The 26,036-nt window shown below is 48.2% G+C and overlaps 2 protein-coding genes across 15 annotated transcripts in view; one reads left to right on the top strand and one right to left on the bottom strand.

The window, feature by feature from the left end:
- Positions 1-1,042: 1,042 nt before the first annotated feature.
- Positions 1,043-20,755, bottom strand: ANKS3 (ankyrin repeat and sterile alpha motif domain containing 3). Of its 9 annotated transcripts, XR_012631130.1 has the most exons (19): positions 17,657-17,782; positions 16,906-17,003; positions 16,592-16,767; positions 16,041-16,239; positions 15,698-15,819; positions 14,878-14,959; positions 14,072-14,207; positions 13,609-13,767; positions 11,727-11,852; positions 10,675-10,790; positions 9,657-9,824; positions 9,039-9,163; positions 8,630-8,771; positions 7,857-8,029; positions 6,500-6,615; positions 5,550-5,633; positions 4,983-5,068; positions 4,506-4,755; positions 1,043-2,170 (listed from the first exon to the last, which is right to left on the bottom strand). XR_012631130.1 is itself a non-coding variant. In XM_074885879.1 (18 exons), the coding sequence occupies exons 3-17, from the start codon at positions 16,759-16,761 to the stop codon at positions 4,995-4,997; spliced, it is 1,992 nt and encodes a 663-aa protein (XP_074741980.1). In that variant the 5' UTR covers positions 16,762-16,767; positions 16,906-17,003; positions 20,684-20,755; the 3' UTR covers positions 2,245-4,755; positions 4,983-4,994. The 9 variants fall into 9 exon arrangements, 7 of the variants coding, with proteins under 7 accessions (XP_074741980.1, XP_074741981.1, XP_074741979.1 ...); XM_074885879.1 differs by lacking the exons at positions 1,043-2,170; positions 17,657-17,782 and adding an exon at positions 20,684-20,755 and having other exon boundaries at positions 2,245-4,755; XM_074885880.1 differs by lacking the exons at positions 1,043-2,170; positions 17,657-17,782 and adding an exon at positions 19,492-19,622 and having other exon boundaries at positions 2,245-4,755.
- Positions 20,756-20,907: 152 nt separating this feature from the next.
- Positions 20,908-26,036, top strand: part of DNAAF8 (dynein axonemal assembly factor 8) — a 94,653-nt gene continuing 89,524 nt past the window's right edge. For 2 of the 6 annotated variants that reach the window (XM_074885894.1, XM_074885893.1), the window contains exons 1-2: positions 21,196-22,974; positions 25,691-25,801. In XM_074885894.1, coding sequence (XP_074741995.1) covers positions 22,828-22,974; positions 25,691-25,801 — 258 coding nt within the window. In that variant the 5' untranslated portion in view covers positions 21,196-22,827. The other 4 variants (XM_074885888.1, XM_074885891.1, XM_074885889.1 and 1 more) reach the window with 4 other exon arrangements.

The following is a 26,036-nucleotide window of genomic DNA, read 5'->3' as shown; positions in this document are numbered from 1 at the left end:
GCACAAACCACCAGGTTTCCTCCTCTCTGAGCTCCTCCTGCAGCAGAGCCCTCCAGATCCCCCCGCTGCAGTGAGCAGAGCCAGGGCAGTAGGCACATGTGTAGCTTCCTGCAGCACTTGCTGTATTTAACGTGCAGGGTAAGGGCAGCCCTGCTTCTCCTCTGGGGACAGGGGAAGAGCACAACAGAGAGCGAAGGACTTCAGCCCATCAGCTCGCTGGGAGCTGAGCCCGACCTGCCGCAGCCCAGGCCCAGCATCCAGCCCAGCCACCTTCCCCTTCACAGCAGCGAGAGCTGTGAAATCCCGGGCAGGAACCACGCTCAGCTCAGGAAGAGTTTTGCTGGCAAAAGGCTGGACATTTCTGGGCCCAGCTGTGCAACAGCTGGCATTCAAGATGTGTGCTTTCCACAGGGTGCCAAGGCCTCAGCCGCCTACCCCTGCCAAGCAGGCTGGCGAAGCCTGGGCAGCCCAGGAGCACCTACAGCCCTACCTTGGCCAGCGAAGCACCCGAGGCCGCACAGCTTGAGCAGAGCTGTTCCGTGGCTGCAGACAGCTCCTCCCCGGGTCTGGCCCTGGCGCTCTCCAGCCAGACGCCCCCCGGCTCTGACCCCCAGTGGCAGGACAGACGTGCCACTGCCCTTCCTGCTGCGCAGTGCTTGACCTTGCAAACAGGCCACCCCGAGAGGGAGAAAGCAGCTCTTGCTCTCCACTACGTGCAGGTGGACACGGGTGGTTCTTCCCCTCCAGCCCCTTCGCTTACAGGCTGGGGGGAGCCTCGTGCAGATGCAGCATCTCAAGGGTTGCCCTGAGCACAGGAAGGAAAGAGGCTGTGCCAGGCTCAGCCCACAGCTGGGTTCAAGGCTGGAGAGTGCAGCAGGAGCTTTCCTGGATCTGTTTAACCCCTGTGAGACCCTCTTGCGCATTAACTCTCTTTTCAGATGTAAATAAACGTTTATTTTTCAGCAAGCAGAGCCTGCTGCTTCTGTCTGCTCTGAGGGAGGGAAACAGCTCCCAGGCTACATCTGTGAAGGTACCATTTGCATCTGAGCACACACCCTCCCAGGTACAGGGGGATTAAACAGGTACCCAGAGCCCCTGACTCGACACAGCCCTGTGTTCCCCTCCCTAGGGTTACAGAGGGGAAAGTAGCAAAATAAAACACTTATTTATCACCATGATATTAACACAAACAGCAACCTGTCTAGCCCAGCTGTGTGTGCTTGGGGCACTGCTGCAGGAGCTGTTGCCAAAGCTCTGAGAGGCCACACTGCCTCGGGAGGAGAAAGCTGGCCCTCTTCCGAGATCCAGGCTGGTCTCCCTGATGAGCCCTGGCCCCTGTGCTTGCAGGTCATCTCTGAAGTGCTGCTGTGTGCAAGGTGGAGCTGAGGAGAGATAAGTAACAGTTCTCAACAGCAAGGACCTTGAGTCATAGAATGAAAGGGGAGCCATTTCCAGTTCTCTCCTGGCAGTTTCAGAACTGGGTATGCAGACAGGGAAGCCCTGGCGCACACCAGTCCCCTGCCAGGCTGCTGTAGGACACACCAGGACTGAGAGATGGCAAGGTGCTGAGAGTAACTCCGTTCCACTCCCACCAGTAAGAACCCCGTCAGCTTAGTTTGTGTTGAAATACACCAAGACCTTTACTTTTGACCAGAAAGATTATGTTGTCCTATTTAAAACTCTTCATAACAGCCACTGAACATTATCCCCTTGAGCACCTGTCTAGTGACAGCCTGAAGGCTTGGAGGAACAGTCACACCAACAGCTCACTACAGTCTCCCATCAGAGCTGGGCCCAAGATCAGTACTTCATCCCAAGCGCAAAATCCCAGCACCTAACTCAACAAGGCTTAACTCAGTTCTAAATTAGTAGAGACAACCTTTGCCATGCAACTGGGACCTCTGGTGCAAGAGTGGCAATGCCCAGGTGGGAAGGAAAGAGCTGAGCCCTCAGAGGGGCACACATCACCTACACCTGTTCTTCCTCTGCAGCTCTGGCTCTGCCTGACCACACAAACTCCCACAGCAGCTACTGAGCCAGTGCTGCCAGGGTGCCACCTCTGACGGGGGCCAGGCAGGGCTGGAAGCCTGGGTGAGGCAGCCCCAGACCCCTCAGCATGCAGCCACTGGGGAGGGGAAGCTGGAAAGCACTGTATGTCTTCCCAATTGTCCTGAAAAAAATCACTGAGGTTACTCATGATTTTACAATCCCAGCTCCCTCCAAGAGAAACCCACACACCAGAAACAAGTTTTCAGTTTTTATTATTTTATCCAAGTCAGCAAATACAATTTTATTTGGACAGCTTGCCTTAGGGTAGCACCAGACTCCCTGCAGCCTGCACAGCCACCCTTTCAGCAATGAACACTGTTTCAACTCCTCCACTTAAGGCACTGTCTCCTCAGAGAAACACTATTCTATAAAATCCCCTCCCTGATGTCCCCCCTGGGCTACTCTAGCACCCCTTTAAGCCTTTACATCTGCTCCTGTGGCACCTTTTCCTTCAGATGTACCCCGCTCATCTCTCACCCACCCCTTTTCCCAGGCTCCCAAGCATTACAATCTATTGGAAGCACCATCACCCCCTTTCTTCCACCCTATGATCTAGCAAAGCCAGCCCCAAGTCTGTGTAGTCTCACCTTCCAGCCACCCACTTCCCTGCACAGCCTGCCCAGCTCTGAAGGCAGTGCTGAGACAAGGCTTCCCTTGCTCTCCAGATGCTCCCAGGCCCTTTCACTTGGGTTTTAGTTTGGTGGTTTTTTTTTTTTTTTTGCTTGTATGAAAACTCTTCCCCCTTTCCCCACAGACATCTTGCCTTAAATTCAAGTCTGGGCTTCCCAGGGACACAGCACTGACAACCCTGAACTAGTGTAGCCAGAGACACCGCCAAGACTAGGAAAGGCACGGTGCAAACTGCCTTGGCACTCCCCACCATTCCTCCAGCAACAGGGAACAAAGGACAAAGCCCCAGATACTCTTCCCAGCACAGCCTCACCACTCTGAGCAGCTTTCAGGGATGCTGCCTTAGGAGAATTGGCTCCACCTCATCAAAACTAATTCTTCGGGGTGAAACTGCCTGCTGCACAGCCAGCACCAGATGCCCACGTGCACACACCCATGTCATTTGCTAAAGATGAAAAACCATGTCATTTGCTAAAGATGAAAAACCAGCGTGTCACATTAAAGAGTTAAAAACGAGCAGAAAGCAGCAGGGCACAGCTGCCCAGGTGGCCCAAGGCTGTCCCCAGGAAGCACTGACACACCCGTTCAGTGGGACCCTCACACCAGACAGCACCTTTACCCAACACAGACTGGCTTTCAAACCTGCCTAAACGGCCTTGGGCAGCTGATCAGGAGGGGTGACTAGCTCAAAGGATGGAGCCACAATGGGATTTTTGCATCTCTGATTAAGGTCCAAAAAAATCAGAAGGAACAGAGTTTCTTCCTCTTCCCAAAGATACTTTTCCAGGCTCATGAAGGCCATCACTCAGACTTTGGGTTTTGTTGTTTGTTGGGTTCTTTCCCCCCTCACAGGACTTGGCAACACACAGGAACAGTCACTGGAAACCATTTTACACCCACAGAACTGTCACCAGAGCCCTCGTGGCTGCTCGCTCAGGTCCAAGAGACAGAGCGGTCTCTCTGGGGACGCAGCCTCTTCCTGCACTATTTGTCTGTCCCTTGGAAGTGCCCACACTGCCGACACAAGAATGCCTTGGCAGAACTACTTCCAAACACTAAAGCCTGGAAATCAAAGGCAGGCAGTGGTTGAGGACCAAAGCTTTGCACCACAGCTGCATCTGGGATGTGATTTCTTTTGCCCATTTCCCATGTGGGACAGATCTACCCCTCCATTCTTGTTCTGCCTGCCTTGGCACTCTGCTGCTTGCCCGAGGCACAGGAGACTGAACAGTTTCAAGCTCTTCATTCTCTCTCATGTCCTTCCAGAGGAACATCTGCCTTGCTAACCGCTGTCAGTGTTGGGATCTTGGCACTAACAAACCAGACCAAGAGTCTCTGCCATAAAGCATTTACCACAAAAACGAGTTCCTTGGGACTAAGTAACATGATCACAAACAATCACTGAAGGGGACAAGAACCTGAACTGAACCAAGGTGACCTGGCTGGAGGAAGAGGTTTTGAAGCACAGATTTGGGATGGCAGTAGGGCAGACATTCCTGCTAAAAATTAGGACCACATTAATTTCACTGCAGCTCAATGAGCCAAACATTACAAACTCTACTCACTTTACCCACCCACAGCAAACCCACCTTCCTTATTGCCTCAGATACATTTTTTTTGGGTCAGCTCCTGAGCAGTCCACATGGCATAGAAGGTGACAGGGCAAGTGTCAGAGGCCTTGGGGAGGACAGGATGTGGAAAAGGATAATTGATTGTTGTGGATAACTGTCAGCTTTCTAACACCACACAGCCCTGAACAACAAGGGCTGCAGGAAGCTTAAGGCAGATAAAAATTCTGGGCTTGTTGCTTCTCCTCTTAACCTAACCTTTTGGTATGAACAACAATGATCCTGGGAACCCAGACAACAGTTAGGCCCAAAGAACTGCTGGGTTGTTGTCTTCTGCTGTCCCTCGTTCTCCCAGGCATGTTATCTGATGGCTGAGACCTTCTTCCACGCATCCACCAGCCGCTGTGGCACTCTCAGCAGAGCTGCGGTGCTGCCAGCACGGCCCTCGCGCTCATTCTCCCAGGCACACTCAGCTTCCGGGTGGAACAGTCACCCGACGTCAGTATTCCTGCAGCCACCAGGAAAGAGAGGACAGTCACCCCTTCAGTGGGCCAGAGAGACAAGGATTTTCCAAATGGGAAACCAACCAGAGGGCACAAAGACTAGTCAGAGGCTCAGCATGCAGGCTACGAGTGAGCACTGGGCACATGGAGCAGACAGGCATTACCTGCTGCGAGGAACGATGCCCCCCCTCGATGCCACAGCCCTCTGTGGCTGTCATCAGCTCCCACTCACCCTCCTGCTTTGTTATGGCTCTAGCCAGCTCTGCCCCGGGGCTTGGAGCCTTTGGAGGTTTTGAGTCACAGTCTGCAGAGCTTTTCCTAAGGACAAACCAAAAGGAAAGAGACCAGTGTTATCAAAAGGCCAGCAAGCAGTAAAGAACAGGCTGCCGTCTGCACTCAGACACTGTTAGCCTGCCTTCATGTTGACTTCTCCCCTGCAGCTTCCAGTGCCCCAAAACCAGGAGTGTCTCTACTCTGTCTGTTGCTGGGAGAAGGTCCTGTCATCAGGAGACCAGGACACAGGCTTTGGGAACCACTTCAGAAGCAGCTCTGACCACTGAGCAGGAGAGATGCAGAGGGCCACATACACCCTCTCTCAGACTGGACCTGCCAGCAGAGGCTCAGGCAGAGCCCAAGATCTGCAGTGAGAGTAAGTGCAAGAAAATACCAGCATCAGCTTCAGAGCCTGAAGATTTCCCTGAGAGGGGATTGTTAGGCCCCTCCAAACTACCACCGCCCAGCCATGCCTCACCTCCAGCACAACAGCCACTTCATGTGCCCAGAGTCCTCCCCACCTTACCCATTTCTCCCACACACTCCTCTAGGACAGCAGACAGCTCAGGCAAGCTCAGAGACTTCAAGGAAGGTGGCCATCCTTCCAGCACTGCAAGGAAGAGGAACCACACTTTTAATCAAGCTGCACACTCTGTGACAGAGGAGACACAAGGCTTTGGTGCTGCTGTGAAGCATCCACACCCAAAGCAGCTCTAGTTAGGGGGTCTGGGTCACAGGGGAAGAGAGCTGGAACTGCCTGTGACTGAGGGTTTTTCCTAGCAATTCTACCACTTAAGAGTATTATTTTTTAATACTGGCTGGGTCATATATTAAAAGAATCTCAAAGAGATTAAGTGTAGCAGACAAATCAACAGGATCTCTACTTGTAAAACACAAGCAGCAAAGAGCACATCTCTGGAAGCATGTCATGGGCAGCAGGATCACTGGCTAACTCCTCATGATAAGGGGCTGGTGGGCCAAGCCTGCCCAGCCATGCACAGCAGCTTGTCCCAGGGCCTGAACAGCACCATCCCCCCAGCTGGGTCAGGGAATGAACCACAGCTTCCGATTCAGACCCTGCTCTAGCTCACAGTGCAGTAACACACCCTGGGCTGCTGCATAGGAAGGGGAAGCCACAGGCCCTGCACTGCAGGGCTGCCACAGGGGGCCTGTGCTACAGCTTTGTATTTTTAGCTACAAACACCTGCCAGATCCCAAATCTTCCTACTTGTTAAGAATCAAGAGCTGCTGAGAAACTCTGTTACAGTTGAAGTCCAACCACCATGAGTACTTTAAATGCTTTCCCCGAGCAAGAATTTTTACATTAAATTTAAGGGTTTGGCTGCTCATCTGTTTCCAAATCACTAACATCATCCTTTCAGCAACGCAAGACAAGCAGGTGGCTTGCTCCGGGGTTGCCTGCTGTTTGCCCACCCCTTGCACGCATTTCTGCAGTAGAGATAAGGTCTTCCTCACCCGGACGCTCACCAGGCCGCCTGCTCTCGCCGGTTCCCAGCTGCACCTTTGTGTCCAGCACTCTGCCACCTGCCTGCTCCTGGGTTAGCCGGGAGGACAGCTCTGCTTGACAGGATCTGCCAAACAAGACAAAGGCCATCAGAAGTGCACAGGGACACTTCTTGGAACAACATGCCAGTCTGTGCACTCCTACATCCTGCAAGTACCTGCTTGGGGTGCCGAGGGACCGCATCTAACGCCCTGGGTTACAAACTGCTCCTTGTTCCTTCCCAGGAAGAGGAAGACGTGCCCCAGACAAAGCTCAGGGCGCTCTCCACTGTGCCCCATCTCCACAGCAATCTCTGCCCCTGTCCACAGAGGAGCTGCGGGGGGAGAAGAGAAGGAGGGGGCGGGGTGAGCAGGAGAAAGCCCAAGCCAGGGGCTGCGCCTGGTTTATATGAGAATCAAGCCTGATCCAAGGTTTCTAATGGGGAAATGAAGCTACCTCAGGACAGGCATCAGGTTAAAGCAAGAGAGGCACACAAAGTTCTCTGGCTGTCATCATCATACCATCAATTCAGAGAGTGTATCCTCAGAGCATGGCAGGGCCCTTCTACCAGACAGCCTCAGCTCCTCAGTCAGGGGGAAGAGACAAGTGCTCTGCCCCTTGCAGCTGGGAATATTGCTCTGCTCTCCTTCTGGAAGCCAATCCCAGTTCACCCTGGCCTGGTAGCAGGCAGACCCCATTCCCTGTTGGACTCGGTTCTATAAGTAGTAGGATTAATGCCACCTTCAAGGATGGGTCTGTTCTATCAGCGGACAGAACAGGGCTCATGACAGGAATCCACCTGGGGCACAGAGAAAAGTGCCACAAAGGCCACAAAAGGTGTACTAGGACATGGGGGAAGACAGAACTCAAAGGCAGTGATGTGAATGAGCAGGGCAGGTTTTTCTGCAAGGTGTCAGAGTTGCAAGAAAAGTATTCTTCTCTAGCCAGGGCAAGACATTGCAAGTCCTTTGACATGGTTTGGAAGTTCAAAACTCCTGCATTCACCCAATTGCCTGGTCACTGGGTCTCATGTAAGCACAAAGGACTTAACCTTTTGGTTCCTTCTACTTGAAACAGGAACACCCAGCATCTCTGAAAAGTCAGGCCATTTATAGCTCATGCATCTGATTAAGGCTTCACATCTGCTCATGTGGCTGTGGCTTTCCACTAGAGAAAGACAGGCAGAATCTAAAATGGGTTTTAGCCTGGTGAGCTCTCCTGCCTTACCCTACACATCACCTGCAAGGTTGCCAATATGACCTCTGATCTCTGTACAGCCCAAATCCTGTTTCCCAGTAGCCTCAGTGCCATTTCCTGGGAACAACTTACTTGATCTGATCCAGGAGAACTCCAGCATCCTTGGTGATGGCCTGAGCCTCTCTGAGCTGGCACTGGATGGCATTCCAGGTCTCATCCCGCTCCATCAAACAGCTCTCAGCCACTGCACGCAGCTTCTGCTCCTGGCATACCTGGCCCTTCATCACCTCCACCTCTTCACACCTCTACATCAGAGCAGAGCAGAGGATTAGGCTGGGAGTGCTGCATGTCACTCTATGTGCCTGCTCTGACACGTCCCCAGAGTCCCTGCTATTTTAACGGCTTAGGCAGCCAGAGGGTTCCTGCAAAAGCACACCCAACCCAGTGGGAAAGGAAGCAGAATAAGGCTTGTACACCAAATACAGCTTCTCTCCACAGCAAGACCAGCCCCACAGTTAGAATTCTCCCTTCCTCTCCATTTGCAAAGATGCTCAGTAGGGCCAGTTTCCCAAATCAGCAGAATTCTGTTCACCAATGGCTGCACAACTTCACCATAGAAGTGACACTACTGAAAAAGAGAGTAGATATTCAATTCCTCCCACTTGCCCTTTTAGCTCTCAGGTGGATGGGAAGCAGAGACAAAGGCTTCACAAGTGCGGAGCACAGAGGATAAGGAGTGGATGAGCTGCACTTACGGTATTACCTGATCTACTTGACACCAGCTGTGTCCACTGACAGTTACATCCTTTCCTTTACTCCAGGCCATTAGAGGTGCCACAAAATATGCTACCGATCAGTTACTGCAGTGTGATAAGGCACTGAGCAGCTCATGGCAGACTTCTTACCTTGTGTAGCTGAATGGCCAATTCCTGCATCTCCGCCTCCAGGCGATCCGCATAGGCCAGCTCCAGGGCGTCGCTGGGCGGCCGAGCGTTGCTGTGCCATCGGGCAATGGCAGAAGTCATCTTCCGCTTGGGTCCAAACAGGCTGGTGGGAGAACGGCAAACTGTCAGGGCCCAAACACTGCACCATCTGCCCCCAGGCCCAAGGGGATGCCATGAGGACCACTGCAGTCTCCTGGTTCCTCTAAGACACATCCAAAACCAGGGGCCTGTTACAACCAAAAACTAGGTGATATCAAAATTGTGTGGGAGACTGTCAGAACAGAAAAGAACTCACTAGCTAAACTTTCCTGACCAGGTTGTGCACATGGTTTGTAAGGGGAAAGATGAGAAGTACATTACAGACACTCACGTGATGCCTATTTCCTTCAGATCACTCTCTGTGAGAGTCAGGAAGATCCGGAGGTCAACATCTTGTTCCTCAAACACTTGCAGATACTTCAGGCACCCAATCTGCTCAAGGAATGTTGCCAGGTCCTGCAGCCCATCCAAAACAAACTTATTTATACCCTCACAAACAAAAGCATTACTATTCCTCTTTAATCATAAACATCTGCTTCCTCATGTTGCTGTTATGCCTTCCCAGGTTCTAGCAGCAACCACGACCTCCCCTGGTTAACTGCCCTTCTCCAAAGGCACACACCAGGGCTGGCCTGTCTGCTGCAGCCACTGCCTCTTGTAACAAATGCAGAGAAGACAGACACACTAACCCCCACCACAGACACATTTGGCAGCACACCCACAGGCCCGAGGGTCTAGAGTGCCCCTCCGAGCAACAGCAACACCTAAGCAGACAGTTCTTTGTACAAGAAATTGCTGCTTCACAAGAATCTAAGTTTGGGCACAGTTTTGCAACCTTTTATCTAAGAAGGCCAAGAAAGCAGCTTAGGCAACCCTGGAAAAGCTTCCCAAGCTTGACAGAGTAACACAGTCTGCATTACTTCAAAGACAACTTTCTGTGTGCAGTTACCTGGGGCCCTGTATAGGCAGGGGGCTCAGGAAGGATCAGGTGCTGACTAGAGCCCCCAGCTTTCCCTGCGCAGTGGGCCCACTGGCTATCACTGTTGCTGTAGCGGTTCTTGATCTTAAAGCTCTTGGCTTGTTTCCGACTAGGGGGACTGTTTGCATGGTCAGAATCCTGAAAAACAAAGAAAAAAAACCTACAAAATGTAAAGGTCAAGGATGATCACACAAAGATGTCGGGACCACTACAGCTAACAAGTGCAGACTCCTTCAAGTCCCAAGCTCTAAAGCCAGGCAGTGGTTCACAAGACACAGGCAACAAAGACTAACAGAGCCCTTACGAGGAAAGGCTGAATCAAGTCACTCCCAAGATGACACCATGGAATGGTATCAAGCTCTTGCAATCCTAGCTTAGGAAGCAACCCGCCAGAGCAGAGGGCAATGCTGAATCCTCCCTGAACCAATATAATGCACTGAGATTCTACCTGTGAGAAGCTCCTCAAGATGCAGAGGACTTTTGCTCATGTCCAGCTATATCACCCTTTGGCACATCAATCCCAGAGCTGTCTTCAATCATGGAGCAACCTCCAACCTCTTCCCCTTCCTGTACTTCAGAAATGCCAATACAGCACTGTTCTGCTTCTCTAAATGTCACTATACTGCCTGTTATCTTGCCAAGCTCAAGGACTGACCCAGCTCTAGCAGGTCATATCTTTTCTTGACCACCACCAAGCTAGAAGTCTGCAAAGAGTTCAGAAACTGGAGAGAACTTAAAAACTACTGACTAGCCCTCAACAACCTACTCTAACATGAATGTGGTCTGAGAGTTGGCTACTAGCCGGAGATCAAAGAAACCAATCCATAATCTTCAACTATGGAAACTGTTTTTCTTGTCCCTGTAACACTACCTTTCCTCAGCCAGCCTGGTACTACAGCCTGCTGTGGAGTGAGAGTCACAGCAGGCTGTGGAAGGGGGACAGCACTGGCCAAGCTGAAGGCACGCAAAGGAAAATTGAAAACCCCACCTCGTTGCTTTCCAAGGAGCCTTCACTGCTGACTCCCAGGGCTTTGGTCAGGCATTCACTGCTGCTGCTGCTACTCCTGATGATTGCTAAGTTCTTGGTAAAGAAAACGTTATCCTCTGGAAAGACATATAAAGAAAAGTTTGAGGTTTTTGTGCTGGTTTTGCTATGCAATTACCAGCAAAACCTGCTGGAGGTATAAAGGAAGGAGAAACCCAGAGCAAGGCTTCATATGCAGCACTTGTGACAAGACAATTCTGAGACAGAAATATCACGTCTGATCCCAGGCACTAATTTTTCTCCAAGCCTGTTTAGTACCACAGAGGGCAGGAATGCTCAGTGTGTGTTTCTATGAGGCTCTTGATTATGGGGTCAAAAAGTGGGTTATTACTACCAAGTCTGCAGTCCCATTAGTAAAGTTCAGGAAAGGCCCTTCCTTGAGCCCAGAGCTAATGCAGAGCCACATTGTCCTTTATTAATTTAGGAACTGCCCACAGATCCTCCCTTTGTGCTGCATCACACAATCTCAGAATGGTGAGGTTGGAAGGCACTTCTGGAGTCATCTTGTCCAAACCCCTGCTCAAGCAGGGTCACCTACAGCAGGTTGCCCAGGACCATGTCCAGGAGCATCTCCAATGGTGGAGACTCCACAACCACTCTGACACCCCACTCCAGCATGTGGTTACCCTCACAGTAAGAAATCCCAAAGCCAACAACAACAAAAAAGCCCCACAACCCCCAAACACTTCCTTATGTTCAGAGAGATTCCTGTCCTTCAGTTTGTGCCCATTGCCTCTTGTCTTGTCACCGGACACCACTGAAGACAGCCTTGCTCCATTTTCTTTACACCCTCCCTTCAGATTATCTACAGATTGACGAGATCCCCACTGAGCTTTCTCTTCTGTAGGCTAAAGCACCCCAGCTCTCAGCCTTTCCTCATGAGAGATACTCCAATCCTCAACATCTTAGGGGGAAAGGAACATGCAAGCCAAGGGGTTGGTCTCACATTCAGGTGTGCACTGCAAGCCAGACTATTTTCTAAAACAGTGACTTACCCCTGCTGCTGCTGCTCTCCACATCCTGCTCATTAATTGGAGAAGTAACATCCCGGTTCCGGATATCATCTGCTTCACAGCTGTCATCATCATTGAAGGTAACATAGCCCTGAGGAGGGACCTGCTCTGTGTGCATGAGGAAAGGAGAAGAATCAAAGATTAGGATGCAAGTTACCAGGAAGGCCCCAGCAGGAAAAGCAACCACTCAGGGATTTGAAAACAATCAAAAGAGACTGTTCTCTCAACTAGCAGGTTGCATTCCAGAAAGCACAGAGAAAAAGCAAGAAATGCATATGCCTACAGCCTCCCTCACACAAACACACATCAGCTGTACTTGATTTAGAAGGTTGCATCAAAGAGTCAGAGGAAACAGCCTCATAGTAGAGATGCACCTTAAATAGCAGCTTTCAGCATTTCCTCTCCTCTTCATATCCAAATTATCAAAGGGGAAAAACATCAGTTTAGAAGAGCAAGGTGCCAGCTAGGGCCCATCCCCTGCCAAGCACACCCTGTAAAACCAACCCCTCTGCATCTGGGTTAAAACAGTCGTTTAAGAAGCTGACAGTATCATTTTGATACATTTATCCCATGGGCAGTGGCTGTATCTGTATTGAGAGAACAAATTGAACTTTGAACATGCTTTTAAGTCCATATTTTTGGTTATTCTAGACAACTGGGTAATCAGCCTGAGAAATACACATGGCTGTGACAAAGGCACAAGAAAACACCACTCATTCCACTGCATCCAGGGGTTGATGACTGAACTGGGACCATCATTCTCTTGGCCTATTGCAAAGGTTTTGTAATCTCATTTATAGTAGTATTTCAAGCACCAGGGAAGACAAAACTGACAGGTCTAGGAGCAGCGAGTTCATAAGCCAACAATATGCGTTCACAACCCTGAAAGCCAACCGTGTCCTGGGCTGCATCAAGAGAAGTGTGGCCAGCAGGTCGAGGAGGGGGATTCTCCACCTCTACTCCACTCTTGAGACCCCCCTGCAGTGCTGAGTCCAGCTCTGGGGGCACCAACATCAGAAGGACACGGACCTGCTCGAGCGGGGCCAGAGGAGGCCACGAAGATGATCAGGGGCTGGAGCACCTCCCCTGTGAGGACAGGCTGAGAGTTGGGGGTGTTCAACCTAGAGAAGAGAAGGCTCCAGGGAGACCTTAGAGCAGCCTCCCAATACTTAAAGGGGCTACAGGAAAGATGGGGAGGGACTCTTGATCAGGGGTGTAGGGATAGGATGAGGTGTAACAATTTTAAACTGAAAGAGGGTAGATTTGGATTAGATCTAAGGAAGAAAGTCTTGACTGTGAGGGTGGTGAGACACTGGCACAGGCTGCCCAGAGAAGCTGTGGCTACCCCCTCCCTGGAAGGGTTCAAGGCCAGGTTGGTCAGGGCTTTAAGCAGCCTGGTCTAGTGGTAGGTGTCCCTGCCCATGGCAGGGGGGTTGGGACTAGATGGTCTTTAAGGTCCCTTTCAGCCCAAACCATTCTATGATTCTATGATCAATGATTTCTTGGTCTGTGTGACCACCTCCTCTGTCATCAGCTTGAGAAAGGTTCTCAAACATTTGAGCCTACCTCAAAAAGAGAAGCTGGACCATTCTCAAGAGTCAGGGGAACAGTAATTGAGGTAAGAGCAGCGTTTGTTCCATAGAAGTGTTCCACTGATCAATATCCAGCCCTGACAAAAAGACTTCAAGGGGTTTTCTTTTTAAACCAGAGACTGGATAGCCTTGTATGATGGTGTTTACTGTCTTTGCTTCTGTATAAGCCACATATGAATACCAAATGAAGAGAAAAAATAGTTGGCACAGAAATAGCTGCAGTGCATTTGAGGCCTCAGAGGACTCGCAATTAGGCTTCTAACTATTCTCACCATAGCGAGACTGCTTCTTTCCCCCAATTCCAACTGCTGTTATCTTAGCCAAAGCCTGGGGCCCATCATGGATGCTGGGACCCTTGGTCCTACGAAGAGGTCTCTGTCTCTGAGGAGCAGAACATGATTCATCTGAGGAACTCAGCTCTTCATATTTTCCTGTAGTTCAGACACAGATTGTTAGCAACATAGTAATTCATTTACCTACTTCATTTGCTACTGGTCCTATAAATCCAGTGGGAATAAAAAAGGAAATGTAAAAAGAGGGAGGGTGAAACAGTTTAACTAGGTCAGAAAAAGACAAACAGACAAAAAAAATTGTTGTATCCGTGTCTCTTCCATCCTCAGAGATGCTGGAATTTCTAGGACAGAGCAGCCAGCACTACCCCATACACACAGTAACATACTTTCAAAATATCAAACACCTCTCTTCAGGTCCTAAACAAGCTAAAACATCTGTTACCTGGACCCCTGCAGAAGACCTTGGGCACTGGGGCTGCATGCAAATCTATCAGCCCCACAATCTTCGTGTGTCCATACTTCATGGCCAGTGTCCGTGCTGTGGCTCCAGTGTTATCTCTGACATCTGCCTTCACTCCCTATAGAAAAATACATGTTTAAAACATACACAGCAGAGCGCACTATACACAAAAATTCAAAGAAGCCAAAGAATTGTCTTAGTTCCTCCATGAGAAATACAGGCTCACCTTTGACAGACGACAGTTCAAGCTCCACCAATACCTTATTTCTAGTTACCCACAGTCTCCCCAGTCCCTGAATGCCAAGTAGCCCAGGTATATGGCTCTCGTGCATTGCCATGGGGAACTAGTTTGTTTTATCTGAAAAATGTTTTGCATTGCTGCCTCCTTCTGGAAGTAAGCTGGACCAGTTAGATGGGATATTAAAAACAAATTGTTTAACATTGAGACATGCTTGCTTATAAGATTTTGGAGGCAGAAGATGCCCACTAGCCCAAGCATGCAAGCCTGTAAACACAACAGAGATTATTGCTTTAGCTGGTTTCTAATTCAGTTAAATCTGGACAGTTAGACTTCACTTCTGTTCGTGCAAGACCAGTATAAAAATCAGAGTACTAGCCTTCAGAAAGAAGATACTTTGAGAACAGTTATGGAAGTCCGGGACTTCAGAGGTGAATGTCATCAAGGATCAAACATAACATTATAAAATTCTAGTGTCAAACGTGGCTCTTCCTCTGAGGGCTGGAACCACAGATTTTTCAGCTTTACAGAGAACTGTCTAGACACTTACATGATTGAGAAGGTACTGAACAATTATCTCATGGCCAGAAGCAGCTGCTTCCATCAGAGGTGTATATCCATACACTGGTTCCCTAGAGAGAGAACAAATACACACGCATGGACTAGGATAATCAAAGCTGTAATATGCTGCAGTCTTTGCAATATCCTAATAGGGCATCTCCAGCCTCTACCCTCAGCTGATCACAAGCTCTGCCATGTATTGGCTGTTCTACTGCACTCTGGTCTATCTCAGTAAAACTCCCAGTGGAGATTCAGTAAGCCTTACTCTATTGGGTGCCCAGCAACAGATTACTCTTCCAGTTGCAGATCTGCCTTTCAGTGGCAAAATCAGTTCTGCAGGAGCTAACAAAGCAAGAACCTCTTGTTGACCTCAGGCAATTCAATATGCATAAGTGTACAGGCAGTTCCCAAGGCACAGAAACGCACTGCACACTTCAAAAAAAACCCGAACTGAACACCAAGTACACAGAAAATTCAATAGAAAGACTTGTAACGTGCACTTGAGTTCAGAAGGCGTTGCACCTGTTTGCTTTCAGAGTTTAGCCCATAATTAAACAAGCAGTAAATCGAATTTTTCTTGATCTTAGTTAAATAAACAGTAACAACATGGGCAGACTTCACTGTTCAGTTTGCAGGTCACCCATCCTTGCATTAGCTAACAGTGTGCCACACTTGCTAAGGTACGGGAGGACAGACAAAAGCAGGCATCTTCTCCCTGTCCGTGTCAGAGTGTGTTCATGCACCAGCTGCTGCTTTCATATCTGAAATGAGATATCTTTTGAGAAATGAAACGACAGATTCCTCCTTACCTGCAGTTGGCGTTTGCCCCATTGTCCAGTAAGAACTTGACCATCTGCTGATGTCCAGCGCTGGTGCAGTGAAACAAGGCAGTCCAACCATGAATATCCTTCATCTCCAGCTCTGCGCCTTGCTTCAAGAGAACAGAGAATGTTCTTTACTGCATCCCCTCTGCTGGGTCTCTTAGCCACTGCCCCTCCGTGCTGTGATACCAAGAGAGTTTAAATCCCTGTCAGGAAGCTGAACTTGCAACAGAACACAAATCACACACTTTGATTGCAACTGGTTAAGAATTCTACCCTGCCCATTTAAATCATGTACTGCGGCTTTATCTATTTATTATGGGATACACACCTGTAGAAGAAAGTAAGCAACACTTTCATTTCCACAGCTGGAGGCCAGCATGAGCGGCGTCTGCCCTTCTGGTGTTGGGATGTTCACGTTCACTCCCGCTTCCAGCAGCAGGTGCACGACAGTGTCATGGCCAATGTAGGAGGCATACATCAGTGGAGTCCAGCCACCACAATTCCTCTTATTTAAATCCAGATCTCCACTAAATAACAGAGAAAAGAGTTCAGCTGAACTACTATCCTGGAGGTGTAGATCACAGCAGGCTCCTGCAGCCTCTTGCTACCATCACTGTATTGAAGGAAGGCTGAAAAAAATTCTACCACTGAAGCCCATGTGGGAATTCCTACCAGCTCTAGCACAACTTCCAACAAATCACCAAGGAGATACTTTTTATCAGCAGACTGGCCCCTTGAAACTTTGTGCCTAAGAACCGTTTGGGAGTTCCAGTGACGTGCCACCCTTGCCACGTTAGCCTGACCTGTACAGCAGCCAGTGAAAAACCATAACTGGCTGCAAGGAGCCACAGACCTGTGCCCTCCCCAGCCTCTCCTTACCGCTGAATACACTCCTGCACCACTTCATACTGGCCAACGGAGGAGGCCGTATGCAAGTCCAGGGGAACGTCCAGCTCTTCCCGACAGATCATCTGACCGACCCCGTGCCACATGGAAAGACTGCGGCTCAGCAGCTCCGACTCACTGGCTTCATCACTCAGCTCCGACATCTGGCCCTGGGCAAAGCAAAGCAGAACTTTTAGCTGCTGATCTCCATTTTCTATAGAACACGGCATCACCCGTTGGCACTACAGCTCCAAGGTGCCATGGGCTTGGAAGGTGAGGTCATCTCAGAGGTAGTTTCAAACTCCTACCTCTACTTTGATTGCCTCCTTAGCCTGAAGTAGTAAGACTTGCTGAGTTTTTGCTGGCAGTTCTTTCTTGCTGCAGTGGACTCTGGGATTTGAATACACTGGAAAAATAAAAGCCAATAATGCTAAAAAAATATCTTTCAAACCTCATTTTAAGACTTCAGAAGCACTGGTTTTATTTCCTCCCCTTCTAATCAAAACATGCCTAAGGCAGCTTTAGATACCCTCGTCAAGAGAAGGCTAAACACGCCTATTCAAGTGCTGATGGCATGCCTGGTGTTATACAAAAGGGTATAATTCTTGGTCTGCATGTTTTATAATTCAGAGAGAGAATTAAGAATTCATGTGTCAGATGTTCCTGGGCTTTCTCCATCTGTCTTATATTACAGGATGGTCCTGCTTAATTTAAGACACAGTCATTAATAATGACAACTGTCCACTGCTCTCAAAAGTAGTTAATATCACCTGAATAGGGTGCACACTTCATTATGTCATCAGGTTGTCAGTAGATTGCTTCTACCCTTTATTGTTTCAGCACTTCAGAAGCAGCCCAGTCCTGTCTCTGTGAATCTTGAAAATTGCTGAAACACTTCGAGCAGCAGTGCACCTGCCCATTCATTATCTGAGCACATCCGCCATCCTGCAGACAGTAACTTAATTACAAAGCTAGTACAGTTTCATGACTGTCTGAAAGGTTTATTTCCCATCCCTAGCCTTCGGGAGCAATTGCATATTAATCATTTTAACCACTCACAGGAGAGTGTTCTTGTTTGGCACTTCATAAGAAGCTGTTCGACACAGCTGCATCTATCATCTGAGGTCTTCAGCTGCAGTTTCAGGCTACATTCAAGTCAATCCAATGGGAAGCGCCTTCCCCTCCCTGTAGGCTCATCACCCACCAACCAGCACTTCCAGGGTTTGCCTGGTCCCACTACATATTATGTTGGGCAGCTAAGCCAACATAAAGTATTCTTTCTTTTTCCTGATAATTTCTTGCCAGTTTAATTCCTCAGACCAATTCATTCTGGGGTCATGCAAATGCTAAATTTGGCACTGGTGAAGAATAAAAGAGAGCAACAAACACACTTTTCAGCTGCAGTTGCTCTTTAGATTGCCTCAGCTGTAACATTTCAAAACCACATTTACATTTTCTAAAGAATCAGGAATCTCTGTCTTGCAAGCACCAGCCCCTTTTCTTATAACATAAAGAAAACACCTTTAATTTCTACCTCTTCACTCCCCATCCGGATCCTTTCTCACATACCTTGCTTTCCCCCCCCCCTCCTTCTTCAGTTTAAGACTACAAAAGCACCATCCACCATTCTACCTAATCAGCAAGTGCTGGTAATAAATGATTCCTTTCCTGAGATATCTGCAAAAGCACCTATTTTACCTAATAGCAGCAATTTGTATTACACTGGCAACCCAGAGGCCTCAGGCAAGAATATGCAGGGCTGAACACAAATGAAAGACCTGAACATCTCACAAATAAAAGGAGATATAAATGGATTTAAGTGGATCATAAAGGGGAAAAGTAGGAGTGTTTCTCACTACAATAGATTAAAGCTGCCCCTGGAAGACAAAAAGGCATGTTCAGTTAAAGGAGGTAAAATCCAGGACAGTTTGTGGAAGCATATTCAATGGAAGGGAAGCTCTGTTCTCTCTGCATACCTCCTTGTTAACTGGATACATTAACTATAAAAACCACAGATGTTTGGTCTTTGGCCAAAGCAGCCCCACACCAGGTACTAGTTACCAACACAACTTTGGCAAGTAGACCCACAGTCAACAACACAATACTGACATGACAAAAAGGTTATGCTTGATTGCAGAATATTTGAGACACTCAGGCTCATTCCTACCACCTGCACTGTGCTACCCATGTCTTTGGGGTTTTTTTTAACTCTGAGATTTCACCCCAGCCTGAACTGGAGCATGATGTCAGCAGTGCAAGCACCTGAGAAAATAGAGGAAAGGGGAACAGAATCTGCAGGAGAACAATAAAAGTGATCAGAGCCCTAAAGACTGAAATGAAAAGACTGGGTGAAATGAAATCAGAGTTGTCTGGTCTAAAGAAGAGACAGCCTTCAAATACATTAATGGTTTCTACAGAGAGGACAACAGAAATAAACTGTCCTTGCGGCCATGGTGAACATGACAGGATATAACAGGCTTAAATTGTAGCATGGAAGATTTTGGTTAAAGACCACAAAAATCCTTGTAAAAGTATAAACAAGGGTAGAGTGATGGATTACCAGCAGAGATTCAGTTGGTAAGAATAAGCCAGACAAAGACTTCCTGAAGTTTTACAGGCTGTTCCCTTGCTCTGGGACAACGCAGTTAACATTTGTTAGAGACCTTTTTCAGCCCCGTGAGGGTGTTATTAGTTATATTTACTACATCAACATCGAGCTATTTATCAGGGTCAGAACTCGACAGTGCTGAGATTCAGAGCTGGTAGCAAACACCACACTGTCCTGGATTCAGAGTCTGTTGTCTGAGCAGATGAAAAAATCAGAACGCAGAAGAAAAAAAAATATATCATAAAAACTTATTATGAAAACTGCAACAAAAAACACCTTAGTATACCTTTTTGGAGGATAATCCTAAAGAACAAGTGCAAGTGGCAGAAGAGCCATACTAAAATAAATGGGAGATGATTTGAGAAGCAACTGAGGCAAGCAGTCCCCAACACAGAACAAATCCAACACTGCTCATTAATCACCACTCATCAGGCACCATTAAGCTGCACTGTCTCTGCTAAATCCATTCTCTCACAACCTCTTCCACAAGCACCAGTAACATCCACATGGATCTTCCTGTCCCAAAAGACACAAAACACTCAAGACAGCACAAGTGTGGAGGTTGCTGGAGTTTCCAACTGAGCCATCAAGGTGATAACTTCTGCTCCTGACCTAGTTCTATCTCCACTAAATTCAGCAACAACCTATTGGAGGAAATAAAAAGCCTTATTACATCCTTGTATAGATACAAATAGTTGTTATCAGCTCAGTAACAAGTGCTCCCAGACCCAGAACATCTCATCTTCACGCTACCGTTGTCTGCTGACTGACCAGAGATGGGCACACACAACAGCTGTAGGAACCACATCAGGTCTCCCAAGATAGTGGTGTGTGAGAGACATTATCCCTGGAGCACGAGCTCCAGCTGAAGACCCACAACACCTAGGTTAAATCCTACACATGCCTGTTAGAAAGACATCAAGCTCTTCATCTGTACCACAAGCCTGGCACTCTCAGGCACATACTACACTCCCCAAAAGACAAAGCAAGAGGCACAAAAGCACATCAACAGCCGCATTAGGGAGTGTGACCCGCAGGACAGAGGCTGAGTGCCAGACAAGGCACAGCCCTCCAAGGCACCGCACACCAGAGCCCTCAGGGCTCGGTGCCAGGCAGTCTCGTTGCACGACGATGTGCCTGAAGAGGAGCAAGCCCGGTTGTAGCTGTCAAGACGACAACTACGTGGCTGTTACCAGAAGTCTCACAGTAAAACAGTTTCCAAGCACGTTATCCCTGCACCTCACCGAGCCACAGGTCCCCCAAAGCCCTCCTAGGAAGTCGACCTCGGGCCCGCGGCGGGGTAGGCCGGGGCCGGTAGACCTTAGCTAGCGGACTAGAACCGCTCCGGCTATGGGCCCACCGAGACCAGCAACCGGTTGGGGACGGCCCCATAGGCGGCTGCGCCCACACCGGCCCTCCCCACAACCACCGGAGAACAGTCACCAGCCCAGCCCGCCGCAGATCCCGCCAGCCCTCACCTGCACGCCCGGTGAGCTCCGCCACCGGAAGTCACCCCGCCCGCGCAAGGAATGCTGGGAATCCGCCTCCCGACCGAGCCTCCCGACTACAAAGCCCATGAGACTCCGCAGCAGAAAGGGCGGCTCCGCCCCCTGCGGCGCCGGGCCAATAAAAGACGCGCCTGTGAGGAGGCGGAGCCAATGCCAGCCAATGGGATTCGGGTTCCTCGGGAGGGCGGGGCCCAGCAGAGCCGGTGGCGGAGGTGCAGGGGACAGTGGAGTACCAGAAGTGACACGGGCGGGCGGAGCGGCGGCCGCGGGGGTCTCAGAGCTGCGTTGTTGCTGACTGGCCCCTCCTGTTTTTTCTTCATCTTATAAGTTGTGTCGGTTCGCTTTACCCCGCTGCCAGGACCCCAGGCCGCGGCTGAGGCCGGGGGGGTTCGGGGGGAGCTGTGAGTGTGGGGAAGGGGCGATGCGCGGGGGGGCCGCGGCAGGGAGCGGCGCCGGGCCGGCGGGCTGGGAGCGCGGGCGGCCGCTGGCCAAGTTGCCGTGGCGACGAGGGCGCTGGCGCAGGTGCGCGTGCGCCGCCCGGGCCGCCATTTTGGTGGTTATGAGGGAGATCGGTCAGCGGGTTCTCCGAGGAATCAGCCTCGCACTGCGGGTCCTGAAACCTGCCGGTGTGCTGGGACAGTGCTGAGCGCACTGTGAGCTCATCCCCAGGTCTGCGGCGGGCTGCGTGCCCGTGAATACCGCCCCGAAGCGAAGGTTTGTTTCCCGCCATCGCCTGCATCTTGGCTTCTCCCTCATTGCCGTTGCACCCAGGCAGCGAGGCTCCTGAGATGGACGTGACAGGAAACATCATTTCTAGTGACATGGAGAGGCTCGGGATTTCACATCTGGGTTGATCCAAACTCTCCAGAAAGTGTTTGTTGTGTTAGGGCTGTCTAACAAGTCTGTGCTTTGTTTTAAACAGAGCACTGCTTGCTCCCAGAGAAGATGCTGGATGACTGATATAACATCCTTAACCTTGGGAGACTGACCTTCTCTTAAATTGGCAGAAGGAGCGACAGTAGGCAGTTTGGTTTTATTCCCATGACTTTTCTTGCCCTTAGTAATTTCTACTTCCTGTCAGAGCGTAGTACTCCAGCCTTGGGGATTTCCCTCCCTTTTACCTAAATGGGATTCAGTGGTTGTCTCACATGAACAAAGCTGCCACTGTATGCGTATGGCATATGAAGTATTTGCAAAGGGGCTTTTCAAGTTGTAAACTTCCCAGGGCATGAGATGAGTTTCACTGTGTGTTTAGAGGAGTGTTGTTGGTACATGCTAATGCAAATAATAGTGACAGTGTAATCATACGAAGTTATATCAGTACTAAACAACATACAGTCACAAACCTCTTAACCTTTCTTGCCGAAGAGAAGATACTTACTCTCACATTTGATTCTCCAGGAAACCATGCAATTGTAGCATAAAATTTAAAAAGCAAAGGTTTTCTGTGAGGATTAATTCTGTAACTTATTAGTACAGCGATAGCCCCTACTGTGTTGTCTCAACTCCTCACGTACATGAAGGAATACATGATGAAAAAGTCTGCCTTATAAACACTTTGAGAGGTTAAAATCCCAGAGTGTGCCTACTCTCAATTATTTTTATACAAATACAGTGAAAAAAAGCAAACATAAATCCTTTTATCTATCATTTGAGCAGTCAGCAGGGCAATGTGAGAGAAATAGGGAAGAGGAGTAAAAACCAGCTGAGAGCAGAGGTGTCAGCCTTGCCTTTGCTGAGTTTCTCCCCTCTCTGTGCAGGCAGTGTGAATGTGCTTTTCTGAGAACACAGTTACAAGTCAGTCTGGCTAAGAATCCTGAAAAATTCTTTATAAATGAAGGGCTAAACTGCCTGTTGTGTGGCCCCAATTATGGGTGTATATGGTGAGCAGGGCAGAAAACTCTCAGCCCTCTGAACTCAGGTGGGAAGGAATGACTCCAGAAATGCAGATTTTATCGTTCACTGCTGACAGTGAAAACCCTGGGAGTGCTGAGAATTATGCTGACCCTGAATGCACATGCTTTGTTCTTGTTTTGTACTGATGTTATCCCTCATGTTCTTTCGTGAGGTGTACTTAAGCTCATCTTTCATTTGATCGAAGGGAAGCTGTTTGAATGGCCTCAGAAGGGCAAAGTGAGGATACAGAGCATCCATCTGAGCCTCCTGCAGCTCCTGTTCAGAGTAGCAGAACACTTCAATGGGGAGCCATACTTGCTGCAGTGAAAGATCAGCTCCCGTCTCTGGACTCTGACACCTCCACAGTAAGCACTGGAGCCTGCCTTTGTTTCTCACTGTCTTAGAAAAATCTCTCAAAAGGAAGAGAAGGTCACCTTAGCCAGGCATTTCTGAGTAGCTAGTATGGTATCCCTGACGGGCTACCCGTTCTGACTGTTGTAACACTGTGCATTAATCCACAGCCTTCTGGATTACCTCTAATTGTCAAAGGGTAATTGCCATCTCCTCTTGCTGTATTCTTCAGAACCTGAAAATGGGACTGATTTCTCCAGACAATAAGTATTTCTAAATTGGGAAGAGGAGGGTAGTGGGCATCTTGCATAATAAGCCCGCATTTCTTCTTGTTTTTTCAGTCAAAAATACAGTATGAAAGAAGTATACTGTTGATTTTAAATGAAATGATAAGGTTTCATGCTTGAGAGCTATTCATTCCATTAATGTACTTGCCAGACAGTAGGCCTGTTAGTATGGTTTTCTATGTATGAGGGTCACAGGAAAGTGATAGTCCTGAAGACTTTGTGGTTCACTGGAAAAAGCATTTGGCAGATATTTCAGTCCTGGATTCTGCTTTTTTCCCTGCCTGTAAATCTCTGCAAGCCACGTTGCCTTTTTGTGCTTCAATTCTACCTGCAAAGAAACATATTGCCACTAACCTTTTAATATAAAGCGTAAGATTGATAGATACTGCGCAGTATTCTACACCATTATCATTTTTTTTACTTGCTGGGCCTTAGTGTCTGGGACAGGCTGCCTCTTGGCTGCTGAAGATCTCTGTTCACAGGACAGCAGCAATCTGGTGGAAATAATAAAAGTGCCTGCCTCTCTAGTCCAGGAGGCTAGCTCTGATATTGACTATTCCAAGGTGATAATGTGTCTTGAGACTCAATTATTAGTGGCCTTTTGTCCAAATCAGAATATTTTGTTAATTTTCAAACGTATAAACTTGAAAAAATATTTTTGAACACTTAAAGGATATATTTCCTTCTAATTTAGTGTGGCCCTTAATGATACAAAGGGAGTCTTGTGAGTAGTGAAGGAGCCAGAAATTTATTACCAGGGGTATTTATTACTTGTTATTAATCCATCGTCAGAAGTAGTGCGATCTAGTGGATAAAGTGTTGGTACAGATTCCATGACTTCTATCACTAACATTTTGGACAAATTATATTGCCTCACTGTTTCTGTTCCTCTCTACCTATATTCTGTTTCAGTTATTTAAAACAACCATTGCATTTTAATATGTGTCTATATAGTATAGATTAAGGACCAACACTCAGAATTTATTTTTGGGCATTCTTGTTGTGTAAGTGTACAATAAGGTTAAGACAGAGAGATAGCTTTGGTGCCAAGTACCACTCTTACTCTAAATCACATTGAACATTTTTTACTTATAAACAGTCTCCAAATTCTCTGTTTCTATTACATGTGGAAAAAATTTCCTGCTGAAGGAACTGAGGCAATCTCTTTGGCACTTACATGCTACCCTTAGTTTGCATTCAAAAGATCTGGTTGTATAATCCCTCTCCTCTTTAATGTGAAACAGTAGCCTGCTGAGCCTGCAGTTCCAGTGCTGCACCTTTGTCCGAGCGGTTTCCACTTGTGTGAGGATGATACATTTATGCATCTGAGATCTGTAACCTCAATGGGCTGGCCTCCTGCATTCGAAAATGGCACTGACAAATGTGTTTTATGCCCTGAAGTACTTTCATTACCCAGATGTGTAGTTTACTAAGAGGAAAGAAGTTCTGTTGCAGTTTGCTTCTTGTTAAGTAAAATTAATTACAGCAGACAGAATTCCCCGCAGTGTGAGTTACTGAAAATGTACATTTGCAAAACAAAGGGACAAGCAGGAAATCTGTGTCCTGACTGCTGAGCTGGTGCTTAATCTCACTTTGGTGTCTCTGCCTAAGGATTCATCTCGAATGCGTATTTTATGTTCAGAAAGGAGATTTTCAAAGCTATTTAAACTCTGTTGTACCAAGTATAGATTCTGCTTTGCATTTGGAATAGTGAATGTCAGTATCCTGATTGCAATAAAAAGCCTTTGTGGCCCTGCCCAGCCTCAGCTGAGGCTCCCACCCATGTGCCCAGCAGCTCTATTTAAGCTCAGCTCTGGGCCTTCACTCATTGAGCTATGTTGGAGGAGTGTTGGTTTCTAGCTACAGTCCTGTGTGATCCAGACTTTCAGCTGTGAATTGAGTTTCAGTCTTGATCTCTGACCTGCCTCATCACTACAATATTGCCTTATGATCTGGATTCTTGACTCAATGTGGTCACTACCTCTGGTCTGTCCTACTTACTCCTCTTAGGTGCTGTGGGACTGTGCTTTGACTGGTGAGGCTGTTGATGTGCTTCCCCTCCCAGCTCCCCTTCCCTCAGGGAGCAGCCCTGCTCTTCCTTCTCTGCAGTGGTGAATGAGGTAGTGCAAAGAATCACTTGGGAGTTAGAGAACTTGCCTGCTCTTGTCACTGCTTTGCTCAGAGCGATGTTAGTCATCAACCTCCATGGTAATTCAGTGTTTTTCATGGTTTTTACCATTGTAGCTTGCTCAAATGTTAGGCTGCTACAAGGCAGCCTAGGTTGAGTGTTGGGCTATCAGACTGTCTAGTGAGGATGCAACTGCAGAGAAAATTCTTGTCTCTGAACTTCAGTCAAGTGGTGACAAGATAGGATTTGTCACTGCAAAACAGATGTTTAGGTGGGTATTATAGTCTCATTTAATTTCTCTTTTTTTCTTTGCAGTCTGATTGTGAGAGCGATGGGGAGCTTTTCATCTTCCAGAGAGAACACCCAAACTTAATTCCTGACCTGTCAGAACTGATGGAGTTTTCCTTGGAAGACTCACACATGCAGGTTGTTGACTGTTGTGTGCAGGCTGTAACCCCACTCTTCTGGTTGTCTCCAGTGTGGGTAGTTGCTGTTATTTGCCTTATTTGACTGAATTGTGTGATGAAAGAGCATAGTCCCCAGTACTTTCTTCCACTCGAGACTAGATCTTTCTTTCTCTTTATATAATGACCCTTTAAAGTTTTCTCTATTCTTGAGATTTTAGACCTTTTTTTGTCTCATCTCCTTGCAGTTTTTATTA

The sequence above is a fragment of the Strix uralensis genome, chromosome 16, assembly GCF_047716275.1.
Source record: "Strix uralensis isolate ZFMK-TIS-50842 chromosome 16, bStrUra1, whole genome shotgun sequence".
NCBI lineage: Eukaryota > Metazoa > Chordata > Aves > Strigiformes > Strigidae > Strix > Strix uralensis.
Note: the sequence above shows the minus strand (reverse complement) of the source record. Positions and strands in the feature narration are given on the sequence as shown.